This window comes from Erinaceus europaeus, chromosome 16 (assembly GCF_950295315.1).
Source record: "Erinaceus europaeus chromosome 16, mEriEur2.1, whole genome shotgun sequence".
Taxonomy (NCBI): domain Eukaryota; kingdom Metazoa; phylum Chordata; class Mammalia; order Eulipotyphla; family Erinaceidae; genus Erinaceus; species Erinaceus europaeus.
The window spans coordinates 4,848,978-4,867,940 of record NC_080177.1 but is presented as its reverse complement, the minus strand read 5'-3'; the positions used below and the strand labels follow the sequence as shown (position 1 = coordinate 4,867,940).

Genomic DNA, 18,963 nt, shown 5'->3' with positions numbered 1-18,963 from the left:
TAAGTTAAAAACAGAATTCAGGTATTTTATTAAGTGGAGTTATAACATAAGCAGTAAAATCATGGCTAGTATTCCCTCAAGCCCGCTTCTACACTGCTCACTAGCGACGGCACCTGGTCCCTGCACTGACCTCTTCTTAGAACACAGTTTCTTTCTCATATCGCTGGTCTAGTGTTGCGCTGCACCACACTCAGATCAGCCACCCACCAGGCTGCACACTTCAGGGTCAGTGTGGCATCATTCTTTCCCTGGAAGCCCACACTACAGCTCCTACTAGGTTCCTAGTAAAGAAACACTTAGTCTAACACCAGAATCTAGGAACTCTCTCTGTACAATTAGATCCCCGAGAGCTTAAAACTAACAATGCAAATGTTTATCTTTGGCCTGATGTATTTAAGAACCATTATCATGTCTATTTTTCAGTGAGAATCTTGACGTCTTTTTTTTCTTTTTGCTTAGCTCTTGGCTTATGGTGGTGCAGATAATTGAGCCTGGGACTTTGGAGCCTCAGATATGAGAGTCTGTTTGCATAGCCATTATGCTATCTCCCCTGCCTGTATCTTTAGCTTTTAAAACAGCTTACCTAGTCTTCCAAAGTCTCCTTCACCCCACGTGTATATTTCGCCATCTTCCGTGACTGCCGCACTATGTCTGTATCCAGCTGACACACAAACAACTACCTACAATCACACACAAAGAACACTGGTTGGGCATAAAGGTAGTAAGACATTATTTCCAATTTGATAATATACATATATAACTGTATGTATATATATATATATATATATATATATACATAAAATGTCCCCAATTTGATCCCATACATCATATAACATCTATGTATATTATAAATATGTGATATAAAGTAATACACTGATACAATTCATTCAGGAATACAGATATAGTTTTTGAGGCTGTGCCCAGGACAAGGCTGCCTGGCTAAGGGGTCAAGCAAGTAATGAAATACACTCAATGCTCTGCTTGCCAAGCCATGTACTCTGGCTTCTACCCTGAGAAGACAACCTTCCTCAACTTACACAAAGGCAACACTGCTGCAGGCTGGCAGGAAACCTGAGCACATCAATCTAATCACTTGCAAAAATGCTGTATCACAAACTCAGCTGTGTTGTTGGGTTGTGTTGTTATGTGGAAAACTGAGAAATGTTATGCATTGTATTTATTGTCGACTGTAAAACATTAATACCTTTAATTAATACCATTACTTTATTGATTAATTTCTTTATTAATTAACACCATTGATTTCTTTATTAATAAACATTAATAAAGAAATGAAAAACAAACAAACTCAGGAGATGGCTCAGCCGATAAAGGGCATGCCTTACTGTGCGTGAGGCCCTGGGCTCCGTCCCTAGCGCCACAGGCAGGAGCAAGGGAATTCCATAGGTAGAAGAGAGGCACTCTCGAGTCTCTCCTCCTCTATTTTGTCTCTCTCTGCACCCCCCCCCCAAAAAAAAGGAGAATGAAATCTGGATCTCGCATACATGAGGGCACTGGTTCATCCCCCAGCACACCATTTAGATACCTATCAGGGGTCACGAGTGGTGCACCCAGTGAGTGCACACACTACCAAGCGCGAGACCCAGGTTGGAGCCCCCACTCCTCACTAGCGGTGGGGATGCTTCACAAGCAGTCAAGAGGTATCTGCTTTCTCTTTCCCTCTCTACCCCTGCCAATTTCTCTCTGTCTCTGTCATATCTAATAAAATATAAAGAGAAAAGTTTAAAAAAGGAAAAAATGGCCACCAGAAGTGGTGGATTCATAGTGCCAGCACAGAGCCCTGGTGGCAATAAACTAATGATAATAATAATAATGACAACAAGTCACCAGTCAAGACTCTACTTAGAGTTGGAGGGGACTAAACAGTCACTGAGCAGACAATGTTTAGTGCGCTAACACAAATTTTCTATATGTAGCAGGGATAACTCTCAGAAAAGTACTGTTGCCAATACAGAAGGAGCAAAGAGTATAAAGCTTACTACATTAACTAGACTGGTGACAGTTTCAGGGAATAGGGCATATTGCAAGAGCACCTGACCAAATTCACCGACTGGAAAACGACACACAGAATAACATCTACATGAATTACTCCACATCTTTTCAATCTCCAAACTTTAGAAGTCGCCTTAGAAAAAGTCACAATTTAAAAGCAATTAATAAAACTAAGTACCTAATATAGTTCAGATATTCGGCTATAAACATGAAATCTCTACTGGTTATTTATTTATTTTTGCCACCAGGGTTATTGCTGGGACTCAGTCCCTACATAACGAATCCACCTTCCAGCAACCCCCCCCCCCTTATTTGATAGGACAGAGAGAAATTGAAAGGGGAAGGGGAGATAGAGAGGGTGAGAGAGAGACACGTGCAATACTTATTTCACTGCTTGTGAAGCATCCTGCCTGCAGGTGGGGAATGGGAGCTAGAACCTGCATCCCTGCTCATGATAATGTGAGAACTCAACCAGCTGTACCACCACCCAGCCCCACTGGTTAATTTTTTCATTACTATTACTAGTGATTTAATATTGGTTGACAAAATTATAAAACAACAGGTATAATTCCACACTGTTCCCACCACCAGAGTTCTGTGTCCCCCCTTCCCTCCTTTGGAAACTGCACTAGTTCTCCCAAGATCACCGATATGGGCTGACTATTATTTAATATTATAATATGACTGTGTATATGTGTGTGTGTGTGTGTGTGTGTGTGTGTGTGTGTGTGTGTATGTGTGTGTGTGAGTGTGTGGTGTGTGTGTGTGTGTGTGAGTGTGTGTGTGTGTGTGTGTGTGTGTGTGTGTGTGTGTGTGAGTGTGTGAGTGTGTGGTGTGTGTGTGTGTGTGTGTGTGTGTGTGTGTGTGTGTGTGTGTGTGTGTGTGAGTGTGTGAGTGTGTGGTGTGTGTGTGTGTGTATTTGCCCTTTTTCTTTTTCCTATGGCCCTGCCTTCTCTTCCTTTCCAAGTCACATCTACTACTTCCTAGTGTCTTCCACTGGTTTACTTTTAATTAACTTTTTGGGAGAGCAGTAAAATTGTACAGGCACGGAGCCCCAGTGATAACCCTGATGGCAAAAGGAAGAAAGAAGGGAAGCGGGAGGGATCGAGAGGGGGGGAGACTTTTATACAAGAAGACTTTGTGGCAAAATGAAATCTTAACTCCGAAAGACCCAGAGCAAGGGAAATACTTAGTGGCAGAGCGCAGGACTCGCATGTGTGAGGTCCCAGATTTGACCACTGGAACTGCACGCACTGGAGCTCAGCAGCCTTCTAGTGTCTCTGTCTCTTTGTTCATAAAAATAATCATTTAAAAGATGGCAACCCTCATATGATTGCACAGTTTTAAGTTTAGAAAAATATCTTCTCTCTGTACAGGAAAGGAAAATAGCAATGAAGAGCTCCGGCTTTGCCTTCTAACGGTGCGGTGCTAGTTATCTGCGTGACCTGAGGCACACGACTTGCCCACTCTAAACACCTCATCTGGTTTCTGTTGAAATGCCACCTCCTCTGAGAAGCCCCTATGACCTCACTACCTAGTACCACACGCTGCCCAAGTTCAACTCCATTACATGACTCAATTTTATTATTATTATTTGAAATTCCTTTCTGTGCTGGTTTACGTATTATCACTATCACACAGAAAAGCTCCACAAACAAAGATCTTCTCTGATATGCTCACTGCCCGATGCCTGAAAGGTGTGAAATTAGTAACTGTTGAAAGATAACTCTAAGCTTCTATTTGTGAAATGAGGATAATAACTACCTTAGTATGGTTGTTTACGAGAATTAAGCGGGGCCAGGTGGTGGCGCACCTGGTTGAGCGGCATGTTACAATGCGAAAGGACACGGGTTCGAGTCCCTGGCCCCCACCTGCATGGGAAAGCTTTGCGAGTGGTGAAGCAGGGCTGCAGGTGTCTCTCTGTCTCTCTCCTCCTTCCCGCTTGATTTCTGGCTGTTTGTATCTAATAAATAAAGATAATACCAAAAAAATTTTTTAAAGAATTAAACAATATGGGAAGTCAGTGGTAGTGCAGCAGGTTAAGCGCACATGGTACAAAGCACAAGGACTGGTGTAAGGATCCCGGTTTGAGCCCCTGGCTCCCCACCTGCAGCTGAGTCGCTTCACAGGCGGTGAAGCAGGTCTGCAGGTATCTCTCTTTCTCTCCCCCTCTGCCTTCCCCTCCTTTCTCCATTTCTTTTTTTTTTTTTTTTTTTGTAGTATTTTATTTTTTTTATTTTTTTGAGAGATACAGAGAGAGAAAAACACAGAGAGAAACACCAGAGCCCTGCACAGCGCTGGCTTATTGTGGTGTGGGGGACTGAACCTGGGATTTTGGAGCCTCAGAATGAGAGTCTCTTTGCATAGCCATTATGCTATCTACCCCCGCCCTGCTATCTATCCCCCGGCCCCATTTCTCTCTGTCCTATCTAACAATGACGACATCAATAACAATAATGACGACAACAATAGAAAACAACAAGGGCAACAAAAAGGGAAAAATAAATATAAATATAAAAAATTTCTTTTAAAGAATTAAACAATATACATGAAACTGCTTTGTAGACTATAAAGCAGATAGACAAAAGACAAATCAAAGGGCAACTTCAGAATGTATCCAAGTCCAAAAGCTGTGGTCAATTCTGGAGCCAGTGCGTCTCATTATATTCAAAACATGTGGTGGATAGGATTCGACTTCCGGAGGCGGAGCTACGAGCAGCAGATCGCTTTCTCTCCTCTCCTCTCATCTCCCGGATCAACTAGGAATACCAAAGGAGACCACCCGGACCGAAACAAGACAGGACTAGAATGACCACAGGAACCCAGTAAATCACCCATGAGTACAAACACACGTGGCTGGTGACAGAGAGGAGAGAGGGGCCTAAGGAGAGATTAAGTGACTGCTAACAGTTCAACAGTTTATCAGTGGAGACACCACCTCCAGTCTGCTCCACCAACAAGGGGACAGCTGAAGGGAGGAAAGGACTCCCCAGAGACTCACCAAGTACAACTCTGAGTCTCCATTGCTACTACCCTCAGAATCTGGAGCAGCAACAGGGAGGGACACCAGGGCACAGAGATCTAACCGGGAAACTCAGGAGAAGACCTATACCTTGGTGGCATAGCTGAGGGGCTGTGAAAGTCTCTTTGCATAACCACTGGATTATCTCTGCCACACCCTGCTTTATCTCTTGGTCAGGAGTCATTGATTAAGCCAAGAAGCCTATTGATAGTTTAAAAGCCTTCAGGCTACCATAGCCTACAGGGGGAAAAAAAAAAAGGCTTTTACACCACTGAACTCCAACTCAGGGATTGAAAAAACTGTTAACTTATATAAAATGGTTAAAACAACAAGAAAAAATAATGGAGACTCGAACCAGAACAAGAGTCCAGCTAAAAGTCCTCCAGAGGGCGAAGCACAAAACAACGAGTTCAACATCCAAACATTAGCTAAGGAAATAATAACAGGAGTGAGTAAAGAATTTGAAAAAATTGTAATCAGAACTGCAGGAACAACAAATGAGAATATGGAAGAAAATTCTAATAATCTCATGGTTATTAGAGAGCTGAAAGCTGAAATTGCTGAGCTAAGAAGGCAACTAGCTGAACAAGCTAAAACAGTATCAGAGCAGGACAACAAAATAGATGAACTCCAGAAAGCAGTAGAGGGTAGAGAGAATAGAATCAATGAGGCTGAAGACAGAATTAGCGACAACTAAAAAAGAAGTAAGAGATCTCAAAAAGAGATTAAGAGATGCTGAAAACAACAACAGAGTCCTATGGGATGACTTCAAAAGAAACAATATACGCATTATTGGCTTACCAGAGGAAGAAAGAGAAGGGGAGGAAGAAAGCGTTCTCCAGGCCATAATAGCTGAAAATTTCTCTAGTCTAGACAACACCAAAGACATAAAGATTCAAGAAGCCCAGAGGGTCCCAAACAGAATTAACCCAGACCTAAAGACACCAAGACATGTCATACTTAGATTGGAAAGGAATAAGGATAAAGAAAGGATCCTCAAGGCTGCAAGAGAAAAACAAAGAGTCACCTACAAAGGAAAACCCATAAGATTAGCAGCAGACTTCTCCATACAAACACTACAGGCCAGAAGAGAATGGCAAGATATCTATCGAGTGCTCAATGAGAAAGGCTTTCAGCCAAGAATACTATATCCTGCTAGATTGTCATTCAGACTAGATGGAAGCATCAAAACCTTCTCAGACAAGCAACAGTTGAAGGAAGCAACCATCACCAAGCCTGCCTTGAAAGAAGTTCTGAAAGGTTTCCTATAAACAACCAGACCACCACAAATAGAACATATATCAAAACACTCTAAAACTCTACAAGAATGGCGTTAAAATATCTTCAATCTTTGATATCAATAAATGTGAATGGCCTGAATTCACCTATTAAAAGACACAGAGTAGGAAGATGGATCAGAAAACACAACCCAACAATATGTTGTCTACAGGAAACTCACCTAACGCAACAAGACAAACACAGACTTAAAGTGAAAGGATGGAAAACTATCATTCAAGCCAATGGCCCACAAAAAAGGGCAGGAACAGCTATTCTCATATCTGACATGATAGACTTTAAAATAGATAAGATTAAAAAAGATAGGAATGGACACTACTTAATGCTCAGAGGATCAGTCAATCAAGAGGACTTAACAATTATTAATATCTATGCACCCAATGAGAAACCATCTAAATACATCAAACTTCTACTGAAAGAGCTACAGCAATATATTAACAGTAACACAATCATAGTAGGGGACTTCAACACCCCACTCTCTCAACTTGACAGATCATCCAGGAAGAAAATCAGTAAAGACATAAGGGAGCTAAATGAAGAGATAGATAAACTAGAACTATTGGACATTTTCAGAGTCATTCATCCCAAGAAACTGGAATACACATTTTACTCAAATCCACATGGATCATTCTCAAGGACAGACCATATGTTAGGCCACAAAGACAGCATCAGCCTATTCAAGAGCACTGAAATCATCCCAAGCATCTTCTCAGACCACAGTGGAATTAAACTAACACTTAACAAACAAAAGATTAGTAACAGTGCCAAAATGTGGAAGCTCAACAGTACACTTCTTAACAACTTCTGGGTCAAAGAGGAAATCAAGGAAGAAATTAAAATGTTTCGAGAGTTCAATGAAAATGAAGACACAAGCTATCAAAACATGTAATCCTCTGTAAAGTTAGTACATACCTTTCCTTGCAGAGGGCCCTGGATAAGTTTGGGATATTTCTGTGTTGAACTATTTCCATGTCCCAGTTTCCCATAATCACCATCTCCCCAACTGAAGACTTCTCCTTCCGTTGTAAAAGCTAAAGTATGACCGTCAGATCCTTTAGAAGAGGAAACCTTTTTAATGGACCTGTGAGGCTCAAATGTTAACTTTTTTAACGTGGACTGATTATTAGAATCTCCAAGGCCCAGTCTACCGTAGCTGCCTTTACCACAAGCTCTGACAGAGCCATCTGTAGAAATGACAAAAGTGCAGTATTGTCCAGCTTCAATCTATAAGTAAACAAACAAAACTGTAAATACAAAATGCTTTGAGAGAACTGGTAAACATGTAAAGCTAGTCTTATCAAGGAAAATCCTTTACAGTACAGTCTGGCATAAATCTCCAGAGATATTAAGGACTAAATAGAATTATTTTTTTATTAGGAATTTCAGGGTGACTTGATTGCTGATTTATATATACTTTATCTTGTCAGATAATCTACCTTGTCACATTCACTAAGACAAAGCGAAATAAAATGCTTTAACCTCCACTCACAATTGATGAAGGACAATAAATGGAATTTTCCTATAAATTCCTCAGGGTACATTATGATAAAAAGCATATATAATGTAGTCTCATTTGAAAAAAGTAATTTTAATGAAAATAATAGTAAAATTAAAAGTTCTAGCTTGGACTAAAAAAGTCATACACAAATGTAAAATCTAGCAAAAGGAAAATTCCAATTTTTGTTTCAGGTTTAGGAAACAAAGTCTTCTTTACCATCTATACTTAATATAATGGTAATTCTACTGCCATAAATAATGAATGCAGCTCCTGGCATCAGGAAGAAGCTTCGCAACAGAACACAGGCCTTCCATGCATGAGGCCCTGGCTCCTAGCACCAGCAGCGCATGGGAAAGCAGCCCAGACAAGTGGCACTCCATGGAGGACACAGCAGTGCTTTGGTCTCTCTTATTCCTTCTCTCAGAAAAGTAAAATAAAAAATGGGCCAGGGAAGTTTCTCAGCACTCAAGGACTAGCCTCACATGCAGAGGATCCTAAATTCAATCCTCAGCATTACATCAAAAAATTAATAAAGATTAAAATGGACAAACCAATTGTCTAAAACTTGGGGATTTAATGTTGGGGATGTAAGAGATACAAAATACGTTTTTTATCAGTATGTAACATTAACTTACTGATGCAGTGAGGTATAGAAACAATACAGATGGGAAACAATCAAATGAGAACTTTCACCCACTTAAAAACCTAACTTTACTTAAAGCAACCCTTTTCACCTACCAGTCTGTGTGATATACAAAGAACTCACCGTCTGAGCATCAGAGAAACTAGGAGCCAGTTTGGGCTGTAATATTTTCTCCTGTGTTCCTTCGACTAACTGATGGCTGCTGTTACTCCCCCAGACATACACCTCACAGGTTTCCGAGACAATGGGAGCATCGCCAGTCTGGATGCTATCTGGGCTCGCACATGTTCTTGAGTAATCAGAAGCCATTCTGCAGACCTAGGACGAGGAAACAACACGTAATAAAGAAACAAGGAGACTTTTGTCTAGACATTCTAAATAGTCAATACATTATCTGAAATGTTTACTGCTGACTTCTCCCTCTACTAAACTCAGCTGCTCAAATAACCTAAAGAGAAGCCACCTGACTTTAAACACAGATGATTCAACTATTTCACTCCTACAGAATAAAGCACTAAAGGACACAAAAGTGGTTAAACAGGGTGGGAGACATATTCAATCAAGCTTTCTTTAATTTCATCACTTCATACAACAAAATCGTAGAACACAGTGGGGGATAAAACTACTGATGGTCCCACCATGTTAATAATATGCTGTCTTTTCTACATACGTTCTTCTGTAATTTTTCATAATGTGCAACGGGTATATAAAAGTGATAGCATAATCATGAAAAATGTCAGCATAATTAACATTGAGCACCTAATTTAAAACCAATTTAACCAGTTGACTTTAAAAGGATATTTATGTTTCTTCTATTTGTCAAATTAGCCATTTTTAAAGATAGACTTATCACGACAGTTATTACTTCCTTATTAGCATAGAACCTCAGAAATAGAAAAACTGTATTTCAAAAAATGACAACAACCTGGAGTCGGGCGGTGGCACAGCGGGTTAAGCGCAGGTGGCACAAAGTGCAGGGACCGGCGTAAGGATCCCGATTCCAGCCACTGGCTCCCCACCTGCAGGGGGGTCGCTTCACGACGAGCAGTGAAGTAGGTCTTTCTCTCCCCCTCTCTGTCTTCCCCATCTCTCTTGATTTCTCTCTGTCCTATCCAACAACGACAACATCAATAACAACAACAACTACAACAACAAAAAAAAAAAAAACAAGGGCAAGAAAAGGGAAAATAAATAAGTATGAAAAAAAAAAACCAAAAAGCGACAACAACCTTATGATTCCAAACTGCTTTCCAAAATGGTGCTACAGTATTATTTACCACCAGCAATGTACAAAGGAAGTGCTACTCTAGAAATAGGGCAAGCCTAGAACAAACTCAATCCTCACGCAAACTTGCAGATAGATGTGTGCTATACACACGTACAAGAAGCAGCAAGGTTGTTTCCATCTGTGTGAAACCTAAGGGTGAAGAATGCTGCCACACATACACCTTTTAAAGGTCTAGGCACCTCCCTACTTTCACCTGCAACCCCAAATACAGGACCACCCTGGTTGTCCTGAACACGAGCAGGTCTGTATAAGTAAACCAGTTAATGTAACCACACTAAATAATAGATATTATGCTTGTTTTAAAAAAAAAGGGGGGGGGAGGGAGTCAGACGGTAGTGCAGCAGGTTAAGCGCACGTGGCACAAAGTGCAAGGACCGGCGTAAGGATCCTGGTTCGAGCCCCCAGCTCCCTACCTGCAGAGGAGTCGCTTCACAGGCAGTGAAGCAGGTCTGCAGGTGTCTTGTCTTTCTCTCCTCCTCTCTGTCTTCCCCTCCTCTCTCCATTTCTCTCTGTCCTATCCAACAATGACATCATCAATAACAGAATAATAACTACAATAAAACAAGGGCAACAAAAGGGAAAATAAATATTTTTAAAGGGTTTTTTTTTTGCAAACATGAGAAAGTATGACTTATTTTAAACTTCATATCTCCTGATTATCAATAATACTAAAGTCTCCCCATCCATTTGTTTACCACTAATGTCTGCCCATTTATTTTATTACGGCTTAATGGACTTTTCCCCCTCTAGGATCATCACTGCGGCTTCCTGCCAACAGTATGAATCCACAGCTCCTAGTAGCTTTTTTTAAAAATATTTCATCTGATGGGACTGAGAGGAATTGAGAGGAGAGGGGGAGATACAGAGGGAGAAAGACACCTGCAGGTCTGCTTCACTGCTCATGAAACATCTCCAGTACAGGCGGGGATGGGGATCAAACCCAGGGTCCTTGCACATGGTACTATGTGCACTTAACTGGGTGCACCACTGCCTGGCTTAATGGATTTTTTGAGTGATGGCAATTCATATGTTAAAGACGAACTCTGCTGTAGCTACTGTCAACTTGTCCACATTCTAGTCTCTATGCTGAATCAAACAAAAACAAAACCAAAAAAGAAGCATCTAAAAATACATTGGATTAACAGCCCATGAAAAAGCAAGTGAGGGTGAGGGGAGATAGCATAATGGTTATGTAAAGACTCTCTCATGCCTGAGGCTCTGAAATCCCAGGTTCAGTCCCCTCGCTATAAGTTCAGTCCCCTGGCTATAGCCAGTTGAGCAGTGCTCTGGGGGAGAAAAAAAAAACAAGTGATAGAAAAATTTTAGCCAGAATCTTCAGATAGCATTCGAAACAGTAAAATAATATGTGTGCTTCTCAAATATTTACTAGTGAGCATGAGTAGAGATTTCAGACCCTACAAAACATCCACAAATGAAGGCTGCCAGCCCCTCATCAAACAGCTGAAATTTTCCTGGAGACAAAAGGAGGGTTAGACCAGAGGGCTTAATTTTATTTTTTAATATAAAGATCCATTACTATAATGGCCTAATAAGAAAAAAAACCAAAGTCATCTCTCCCTCCCATTGCCTCAAAATAGAGGGAACAGAAAATATCTATTTATAGAGCTTAAAAATATGTAAAAACAAGTTGGTAGATGTGGGTAAGATTCTGGGATAACAGCAGAATCAATGTAGTTTTCTAAGCAGGAAATTGAATCATCAGAGGAAGAAGAAGGCAGAACTCCAAACCCATACTTAACAGTCACAACAAAACTAGGTGATAAGTGGAGATCTGCTCAAAAAAGTAAGCAACTTCAGACAACACACAAACACAAAATCTCCATGGTAATGACATCTGTTCAGGGGAAAGCAAGAGAGAATCTGACAGAGCCCAGAACACTGCAAAGAACAGTGAGTAATCTAAGAACAGCGGTTCCTACTGGAAGGAAAGCTTTCTTTACACCTCAACTGGGAGATTTTCCCTCTCTGATAGCAGGTAAGAACATAAGAACAAGGGGATCCTCACAAGAGAGAAGTTAGAGCAATCCAGTGCCGCTGAATTATTGAAATTGACAACCTAAAAAAGTCCACCTGGAATGGGAATAGAGATAAAGCAAGACAGGGACAACAGAGAGGAAAGACATCAAAAGTCAAAATAAATGTTGGGCAGGAGGACAAGCTGAAAACCAATTTTACACAATTTTTTTTTGTTACACAAAACAACAGAGGAAGAAAGTCTGTGGAGTAGCAAAGTTATCTTGACTCTCACCCCATTCTAAAAATATTTAGAAAATACTTCCACAAAAATCAAGTGTCAAGTCCAAATTCCACATGAAATTATCATTTTTTAAAAGGCAGAATAACATGTCTATATAATAAAAGTATGCCCCCAAACAAAACCACATTAAAAAAAAAAAAAATGAGGGGCAGGGGGATATGACCAGAACATGTGAAAAGGACTTTCTAAGTACCTTGTGAAATTTTATACATTAGAAGAACACATATTTTGGGAGTCGGGCAGTAGCGCAGCAGATTAAGCACACGTGGTGTGAAGCGCAAGGACTGGCATAAGGATCCCGGTTCCAGCCCCCAGCTCCCCACCTGCAGGTGAGTCACTTCACAGGCGGTGAAGCAGGTCTGCAGGTGTCTATCTTTCTCTCCCCGTCTTCCCTTCCTCTCTCCACTTCTCTGTCCTATCCAAATCAACAACATCAGTAATAACTACAACAATAAAACAAGGGCAACAAAAGGGAAGAAATATTTTTAAAAGAACACATATTTAATAACTAAGTCATGTGTCTTAATGTCTTTCCGTAACTGTTTTATTGAGTTACAATTTCCATTAAAGTTACCTGCAGTATAGCACAAAAGTCAAAACAAATTGGCAAGTATGCCTCCTTCCCACTCTGGAGTCAGACACCTCAGCTCTTATCTCTAAAAGCAACCAATGGTATCATTTTCTCGTGAATCTTTTCCGGAAGTCAAATGGGTTGCTTCTTGAGGAAAAATACATGCGACAGCACTAGAAGACAAAGGAACTTTTCTAAGAGTCACTGTCATTACATACCTCTTCAAAGAGACACAAAGCCGCCTCATAGAGTGAGCACAGGCCATCAGATGTTCTGGTTGGTTCCCTCCACTGACTCCGATCAGCTGATGAACCCTGTAATTACAACATTGCAGATTACAATAACTGCAATTACAATGTAAATACAACATTGCCAAATACAGTTAGGGGAAAAGATATTTAGAGATAGCAAAACACTAAAATGGTCACAAAAGTATGTAAGGAACTGTTTATATGTCATTACATACATTCAAATCAAATCCTAACATTAGGTACATATGGTACAAAAGGCTTAGCTACAGAGTGAAATGGGGAATTAAGCATCAATCCTGCACTAATTAAGTTGTGCTTTGTTTCCAGAGCTACAGGGCCTGAGAAATGAATTAGACATTGAGATTTCAGCAATTAACACTCTTTGGGTGGTCAATATTCATTAATTCAGGCCCCCAAAAATATTCTACTCCCCCTGGAGGCCCCAAGAATCCAGGCAAGTAGAACAGTGCCGAGGCTGGCCAGAACAGAAGCGGTTTCTTGGCTTCAGCATAGTCAAGGGTCCACAAGTCAGTTCATGTAGCGAGCTATCTGACTACAGGAATAACAAAGCATCTTTTTCCTCACACAGCAGAAGAATCAAAGCCCCCCTCTGAGACTAACCCCTACTTTGTATGGCTAGAAGCAGAGATCACAGAAAGACTGACAAGCAAGAAAGTTAACTTGATCTCTCAAACTTCCCTGTCTTCAAATCCATAGCTCATATATGTCAAGTTTAGTCTCTCATTTATCAACCCTATCTATAGTAGTGAAATTTTCACCAGTGCCTTTATTTCAAAGGATCCATATTATTAGAGTATCTAGGTCCTAGATGATCACCTCAAAGATGTATATAACATAGCACATCGTCTGCCATGGAAGAGGTAACCTATGAGTCCTGTCAGAGTTTACTGAATTCCAACTTCCAACATAGGAAGTTAAAAGTCATAGGACTTTTAACAGTCCACGTTACTTTAGGGGAAGTTGGGAACCTTAAGTCCCTGTGATGGGACAGGATGACAGTTTGGTAGAGGGTCAAATGTACTGACACCTCTCTTGGGGAAATGTGGAAATGAACTCTCATGACAACAATCCTGTAAATAAATATTCCCTCAATAAAGTGATACCAAAGTTGGGGAAAAAAACAGAAAGAAATGAACACACTGACTAATTTCTCTTTTTTTTTTAAATATTTATTATTTGCTCCCTTTTGTTGCCCTTGTTGTTTTATTGTTGTAGTTATAATTGTACTGACTAATTTCTTAGTGAACCATATGGCACTAGCCTCCTGCTACCAAATCCATTTTTCTTTTAAGTGGTGCAGGTCAATGCTTCTCCAATTTTAGTGGGGACAACATACGGTATCTGAGGGGTTTTGTTTGTAATACAGATCTCTATAAACGGGTGCCTGAGATTCTGCACTTCTCCCAGCTCCCAGGTGATGCCAATGCAGCAGTACTCATACTGTGGTTGTTACCACAGCACAGTATGAAACTACTCTGGCGTGGCCTCTCCAAATTTCAAATTTCACTGCGGAGCATTTCTGAGGAGAGGATTAGGCCAGCCCTTGTCAGGTAGGATAAATTGTCACCAGGGTCATTGCTGGAGCTCAGTGCCTGTACTACAAATCCACTGCTCCTAGCAGCTATTTTTCCTTTCTTTTATTATGAGATAGGACAGAGAGAAATTGAGAGGGGGAGGAGGAGACAAGGGGAGTAAGAAAAACACTGGCGGACTGCTTTGCCGCTCATGAAGCTTCCCTCCTGTAAGTGCGGAAGAGGAATTCGAACCTGTGTCCTTCTGCACAGTAATGTGTGCACTAAATCAGCTGAGCCACTGCTGATCCCGATAAAGATATCTTAACGAGTTCGAGAGGTGGCTCAGTGGGGTAAGCATGTAAGTTTTCCAAAGGTGAGGCTCTGGGCTTGATCCCCGGCACCATATGAAAACACCATGGACAGACAAAAGGAATTCTATGGGTGGTCAAGTGACACTTTGATGTCTCCATCTCCTCATCTCTCTCCGTCTCCCTCCTCCACTCATTAGAATACCAAACAGCAGTCAGTTCACGTAGCTGACTGGCCCTAGCAAGACCCTAAGCATGAGCCCCAGTAGTACTTTTCTTCAAAAATCTCTGCAACTCATTCTCCTCCACCACCACCACCACCACCCCAACTCGGTTTTTGACAGAACAGCCCAAAAATTTAAACATCTTGAAATAAAGTCTGGAGAATACAGCACATGAAACTTTGGGTATTAGTGATACATTATAGAAAACTCAGTGGTGAGAAGATCTTGGACCAGTCGGAAGCAGAAAAGGCTCTCGGGGAGCTCTTGGAACTGGAGGCCCCGAGCACAGCTGTGGAGAGCACTGGGGCTGCCAAGGCTGAGGCTGAGTCCCACACAGAGGCGGCGTGCATCGAGGGAGAAGACCCAGTGCTGCAGGCCAAGCTGAAAGCAGAGGCCTTGGCCACTGAGACAGAAGCTGAGCTCCAGCGGGTCCAGAAGCTTCGAGATCTTGAACTGGCGTATGACCGGTCCCAGCTGGAGCTGGAGGTGAGCCAGGCCCAGAAGCTGGCTGAGGTGGAGGTGAAGAAATTCAAGCAGATGATGGAGGCCCTGGGCCCAAGCACCATCATGGACCTGGCTGTGGCTGGGCCAGACATTCAGGTGAAACTGCTACAGAGCCTGGGCCTGAAGTCCACCCTCATCACCGACGGCTCAACCCCCATGAACCTCTTCCGCACGGTGTTCGGGATGCTGGGGCTTGGGCAGGAGGGCCAGGCCCCTGGCAAAAGGCTGCTGGGACATCCGGCTCCCAGGACGGCCTGCTTCTCCACTCCCCTTCTGCCTCTATCGCTGCTGGCCACAATCAAGTTGTGCCTTAGCTCTGTTCTGAACCAGTGAATAAAACTGACACTCCAGGGGCCAGGTGGTGGCGCACCTGGTTAAGCACACACATTACAGTGTGCAAGGACCCAGGTTCAAGCCTCTGGTCCCCACCTGCAGGGAGGAAGGTTCACAGGTGGTGAAGCAGGGCTGCAGGTATCTCTGTCTCCTTCTTTGTCTCCCCCTCTTCTCTCAATTTCTCTGTCTCTATCCAATAATAAGTAAATAAAAATACAGTGGTCCGGGAGGTGGCGCAATGGATAAAGCATCAGACTCTCAAACGTGAGGTCCTGAGTTCAATCCCTAGCAGCACATGTACCAGAGTGATGTCCAGTTCTTTCTATCTCTCCTCCTATCTTTCTCATTAATAAATAATTAAAATCTTTAAATAAAAATACAAAAGGAAAAAGAAACTCAATGGTGTAAAGATATTAGGGAAATGAAAGCCACACAAACGTGTGATTTCACCAGTCTTTAATTACTTTTTTCTAGACACTTATCTAAAGTCATGTCTTTTTTTTTTTCTTTTTTCACACTTGTCCTTTTAAAATATTTAGGTAAGAACACTAAGACTGGGTGGAGCAGATTTTCTTATGTTCCAGCTATCTGGCTTTACTCTACTTAAAATCGCTTTGATGACTGCCCACTGTCTACCAAGGCTCTCTACCTGGCACCTCAGGCTTGTCTTACCCATTTCTTCCCACCCTACCCAAAGGCTTGCTCTCCTGCGGCTCCGTCACCTGTCACTTTTTTATTCTGGTCCTCTCCTCTGAAAACATCCCCAGCTTCCCCATCTCACTCGTCTCATGTTTGCAGGCAGACTTTTCCCACTCTCCCAGCCAGGGTCCTTCCTCCACCAGGCATGTTCTGCCCCTTCTTCTCGCCAGTCCTCTTCCCATGTCCCATCACCTGGCCCTGATGTAAACTCCTACTCTACGTCTATGTCGTTCATCTGAAATGTCATCACGGTTCACCTGCCATAGTTGTGAGCTGACTGGGAACAAGGTCACTCCACAGTTTAGTCACCTCTTTAATCTGGTGACCTGGCTTACGGAATTAAAGGCCAATGGAGTCTGCTTTACAGAGAAGTCAAAGATGCACCCTGACATTACTTCCCAGCTCTTAATTTAAATGGAAGTTAGTATCTTGTGCACTCCCACTCAAACACAAGGGATGAATAGCAGAGGTTAAGAATACACAAATACAAAAATAAATGAATAAACAGACAAAAACAGCTACTGAAGAAAAGCAAGCTAGTTTTCCAGGTGCTCTCTCCCCACAAAGGAGCAATAATGTACCATAAGATCTTGGGGAAAAGAGGCATGGACAGTCCTCTGACTCAGGGGATAGAGAATTTCATTTATGCAGGAAATAAACCGTGGGGAAGTGGATAATCACAAAGCTATTACAGATCGCACATGGCCAGTAAAGCAGCACACCGGGATAGTGTGCTTGTTTTGCCACACTAGGACCCAGATTTGAGCCCAGCCCACACAGGAGGAAGCTTCTGAGCTGCAGTATCTACCTTATCCATCCATCCATCCATCCATCCATCCATCCATCCATCTAAAATAGTCGGCCCTAAGTAATAAAACCCTGACAACAACAACAAAATCCAGACCCCGAAAACCAATTTAACAAATTATTTTAACTAGATTATGCAATAGTGAATCTTCTTCTATCGAGCTGGCTGTCAGAACATGTCATGCTGCATTGCTGCAAAGAAAAATACATCCTGATTTTTCCAACAACATTGGCCAATGTATTATGTCTCTTCATTCAAAGTATATAAAACTTTCCACCAACCCAATCACCAGTAGAACCTTCAGATCTCTCTGTTGCCAAGTCATCAAGAGCTAAGTTGATCTCTCCCCAAACTACGACTGAACAGCTTTAATGTTGAGACTTTTAGTACATACCAAAGAACGCCTCATCTGCATTAATATAGACATGAAGCAGTCAAAGCTGATCATTCCTTCCTGGCCTGACAGTAGCTTGTTCTTCTCCATGGAATTTACAACTGCTGAAGCTCCCAAAGCCATTTCTATCCACTCAAGAAGATACCGCAACGAGCCTCGCTGAGCTGCTAAACCAAGCAGTAGCTCAGAGGCTAGCCGGCGACCTAACGTGTCTGCCCCAGAGTTGGGAATAGTCACTCCTTTAAGAAATGTTGTTACTTGGGATAAGCAGTCCAAGCCCATCGGAGGTATCTTGCTTTCGTTGGCTAGTGATAACGGCGGCAAAGAGCTCACAACTTCTATTGCAGTATGAATTACATCGTTGCAAAGACTGAGACCAGGTCCTGAGACAGGCATCATCCAACTTTGCCGTAGAAGCGCAAACAGTAAGCTCAGACCAGTTCGCACACCCATTTCTATAAGTGCATCAGTGCTTGACCGGGGCCGTTCACTAACAGAATGGATATCAGCTGAGCCAGAGCTGTTCTCCGGAGAATGCTGCTGCTGTTTCACTTTGCCTTTGTCGTGGTACTTATTAGAAAGTGCATAAAAGACACGCTGGAGGACAAGCAGCCGCTTTCGGAGCGCCCCGGCAAAGGGGGAGTCAGAACACACCATCTTGGCCAGGGCTAGCTGGCTGCTGAGAAGCGCATCCAAATAGTGGTCCTGCTCATCGCTGGAAAGAGACTCGCGTTCAAAGTCTGGCAACTGTGGTCCTTTGAGGCACAAAACTTGTTGGGGCAGAGGTACTACTTCCTTATTGCTGACTAGTTTAGAATAGAGGACAGCAACTCCCTCTCTGGTGGCAATGGATTCACTGTCCTCTGTAATCCAGGAGCTGTTCAGGTGTTCAAGCCATTTCAGTTTCACTGGTGGAACCATAGTTGCCATGGTGATTTACTCTTCAGCCATTAGTTCTGTCAAGAGAGGAGAAAAAAAAAATAATAAGAACCAAGAACTTAGAAAAATTTCCTAAACCTCCAGCTTACATTGTGACCAATGATTTCCAATAATGGGGGGAACGGACTGAATTTTGATATGACTGGAGCAATGTTAATGTTTTAACTTTGCTAAATTTACTGTGGTGACATATGGTGTTTGTTTTAGGGGGAAAGACGGGTGAAGGGGGTATGGAGCCTCTCTGTACTATCTTTGCAGAATTTTTATAAATCGACAACTATCTCAAAGCTTAAACTTTACTTGTGAAAACAGTGGTTTGTGTGTGTCTCTCTCTCTTCTGATTCCAGTCCCACTGTTGATTT

At 42.1% G+C, this 18,963-nt stretch overlaps 1 protein-coding gene across 1 annotated transcript in view; it reads right to left on the bottom strand.

Moving 5' to 3' along the window:
• HERC1 (HECT and RLD domain containing E3 ubiquitin protein ligase family member 1) overlaps positions 1-18,963 on the bottom strand; it is a 172,628-nt gene that overhangs the window by 117,994 nt on the left and 35,671 nt on the right. The window contains exons 3-7 of the mRNA XM_060175709.1: positions 17,663-18,618; positions 12,825-12,920; positions 8,593-8,787; positions 7,241-7,552; positions 584-680 (exon numbers count right to left, since the gene is read on the bottom strand). Of these exons, the coding sequence (XP_060031692.1) occupies positions 584-680; positions 7,241-7,552; positions 8,593-8,787; positions 12,825-12,920; positions 17,663-18,592 (1,630 nt within the window). The 5' untranslated portion in view covers positions 18,593-18,618. The remainder of the gene's footprint in view (positions 1-583; positions 681-7,240; positions 7,553-8,592; positions 8,788-12,824; positions 12,921-17,662; positions 18,619-18,963) is intronic.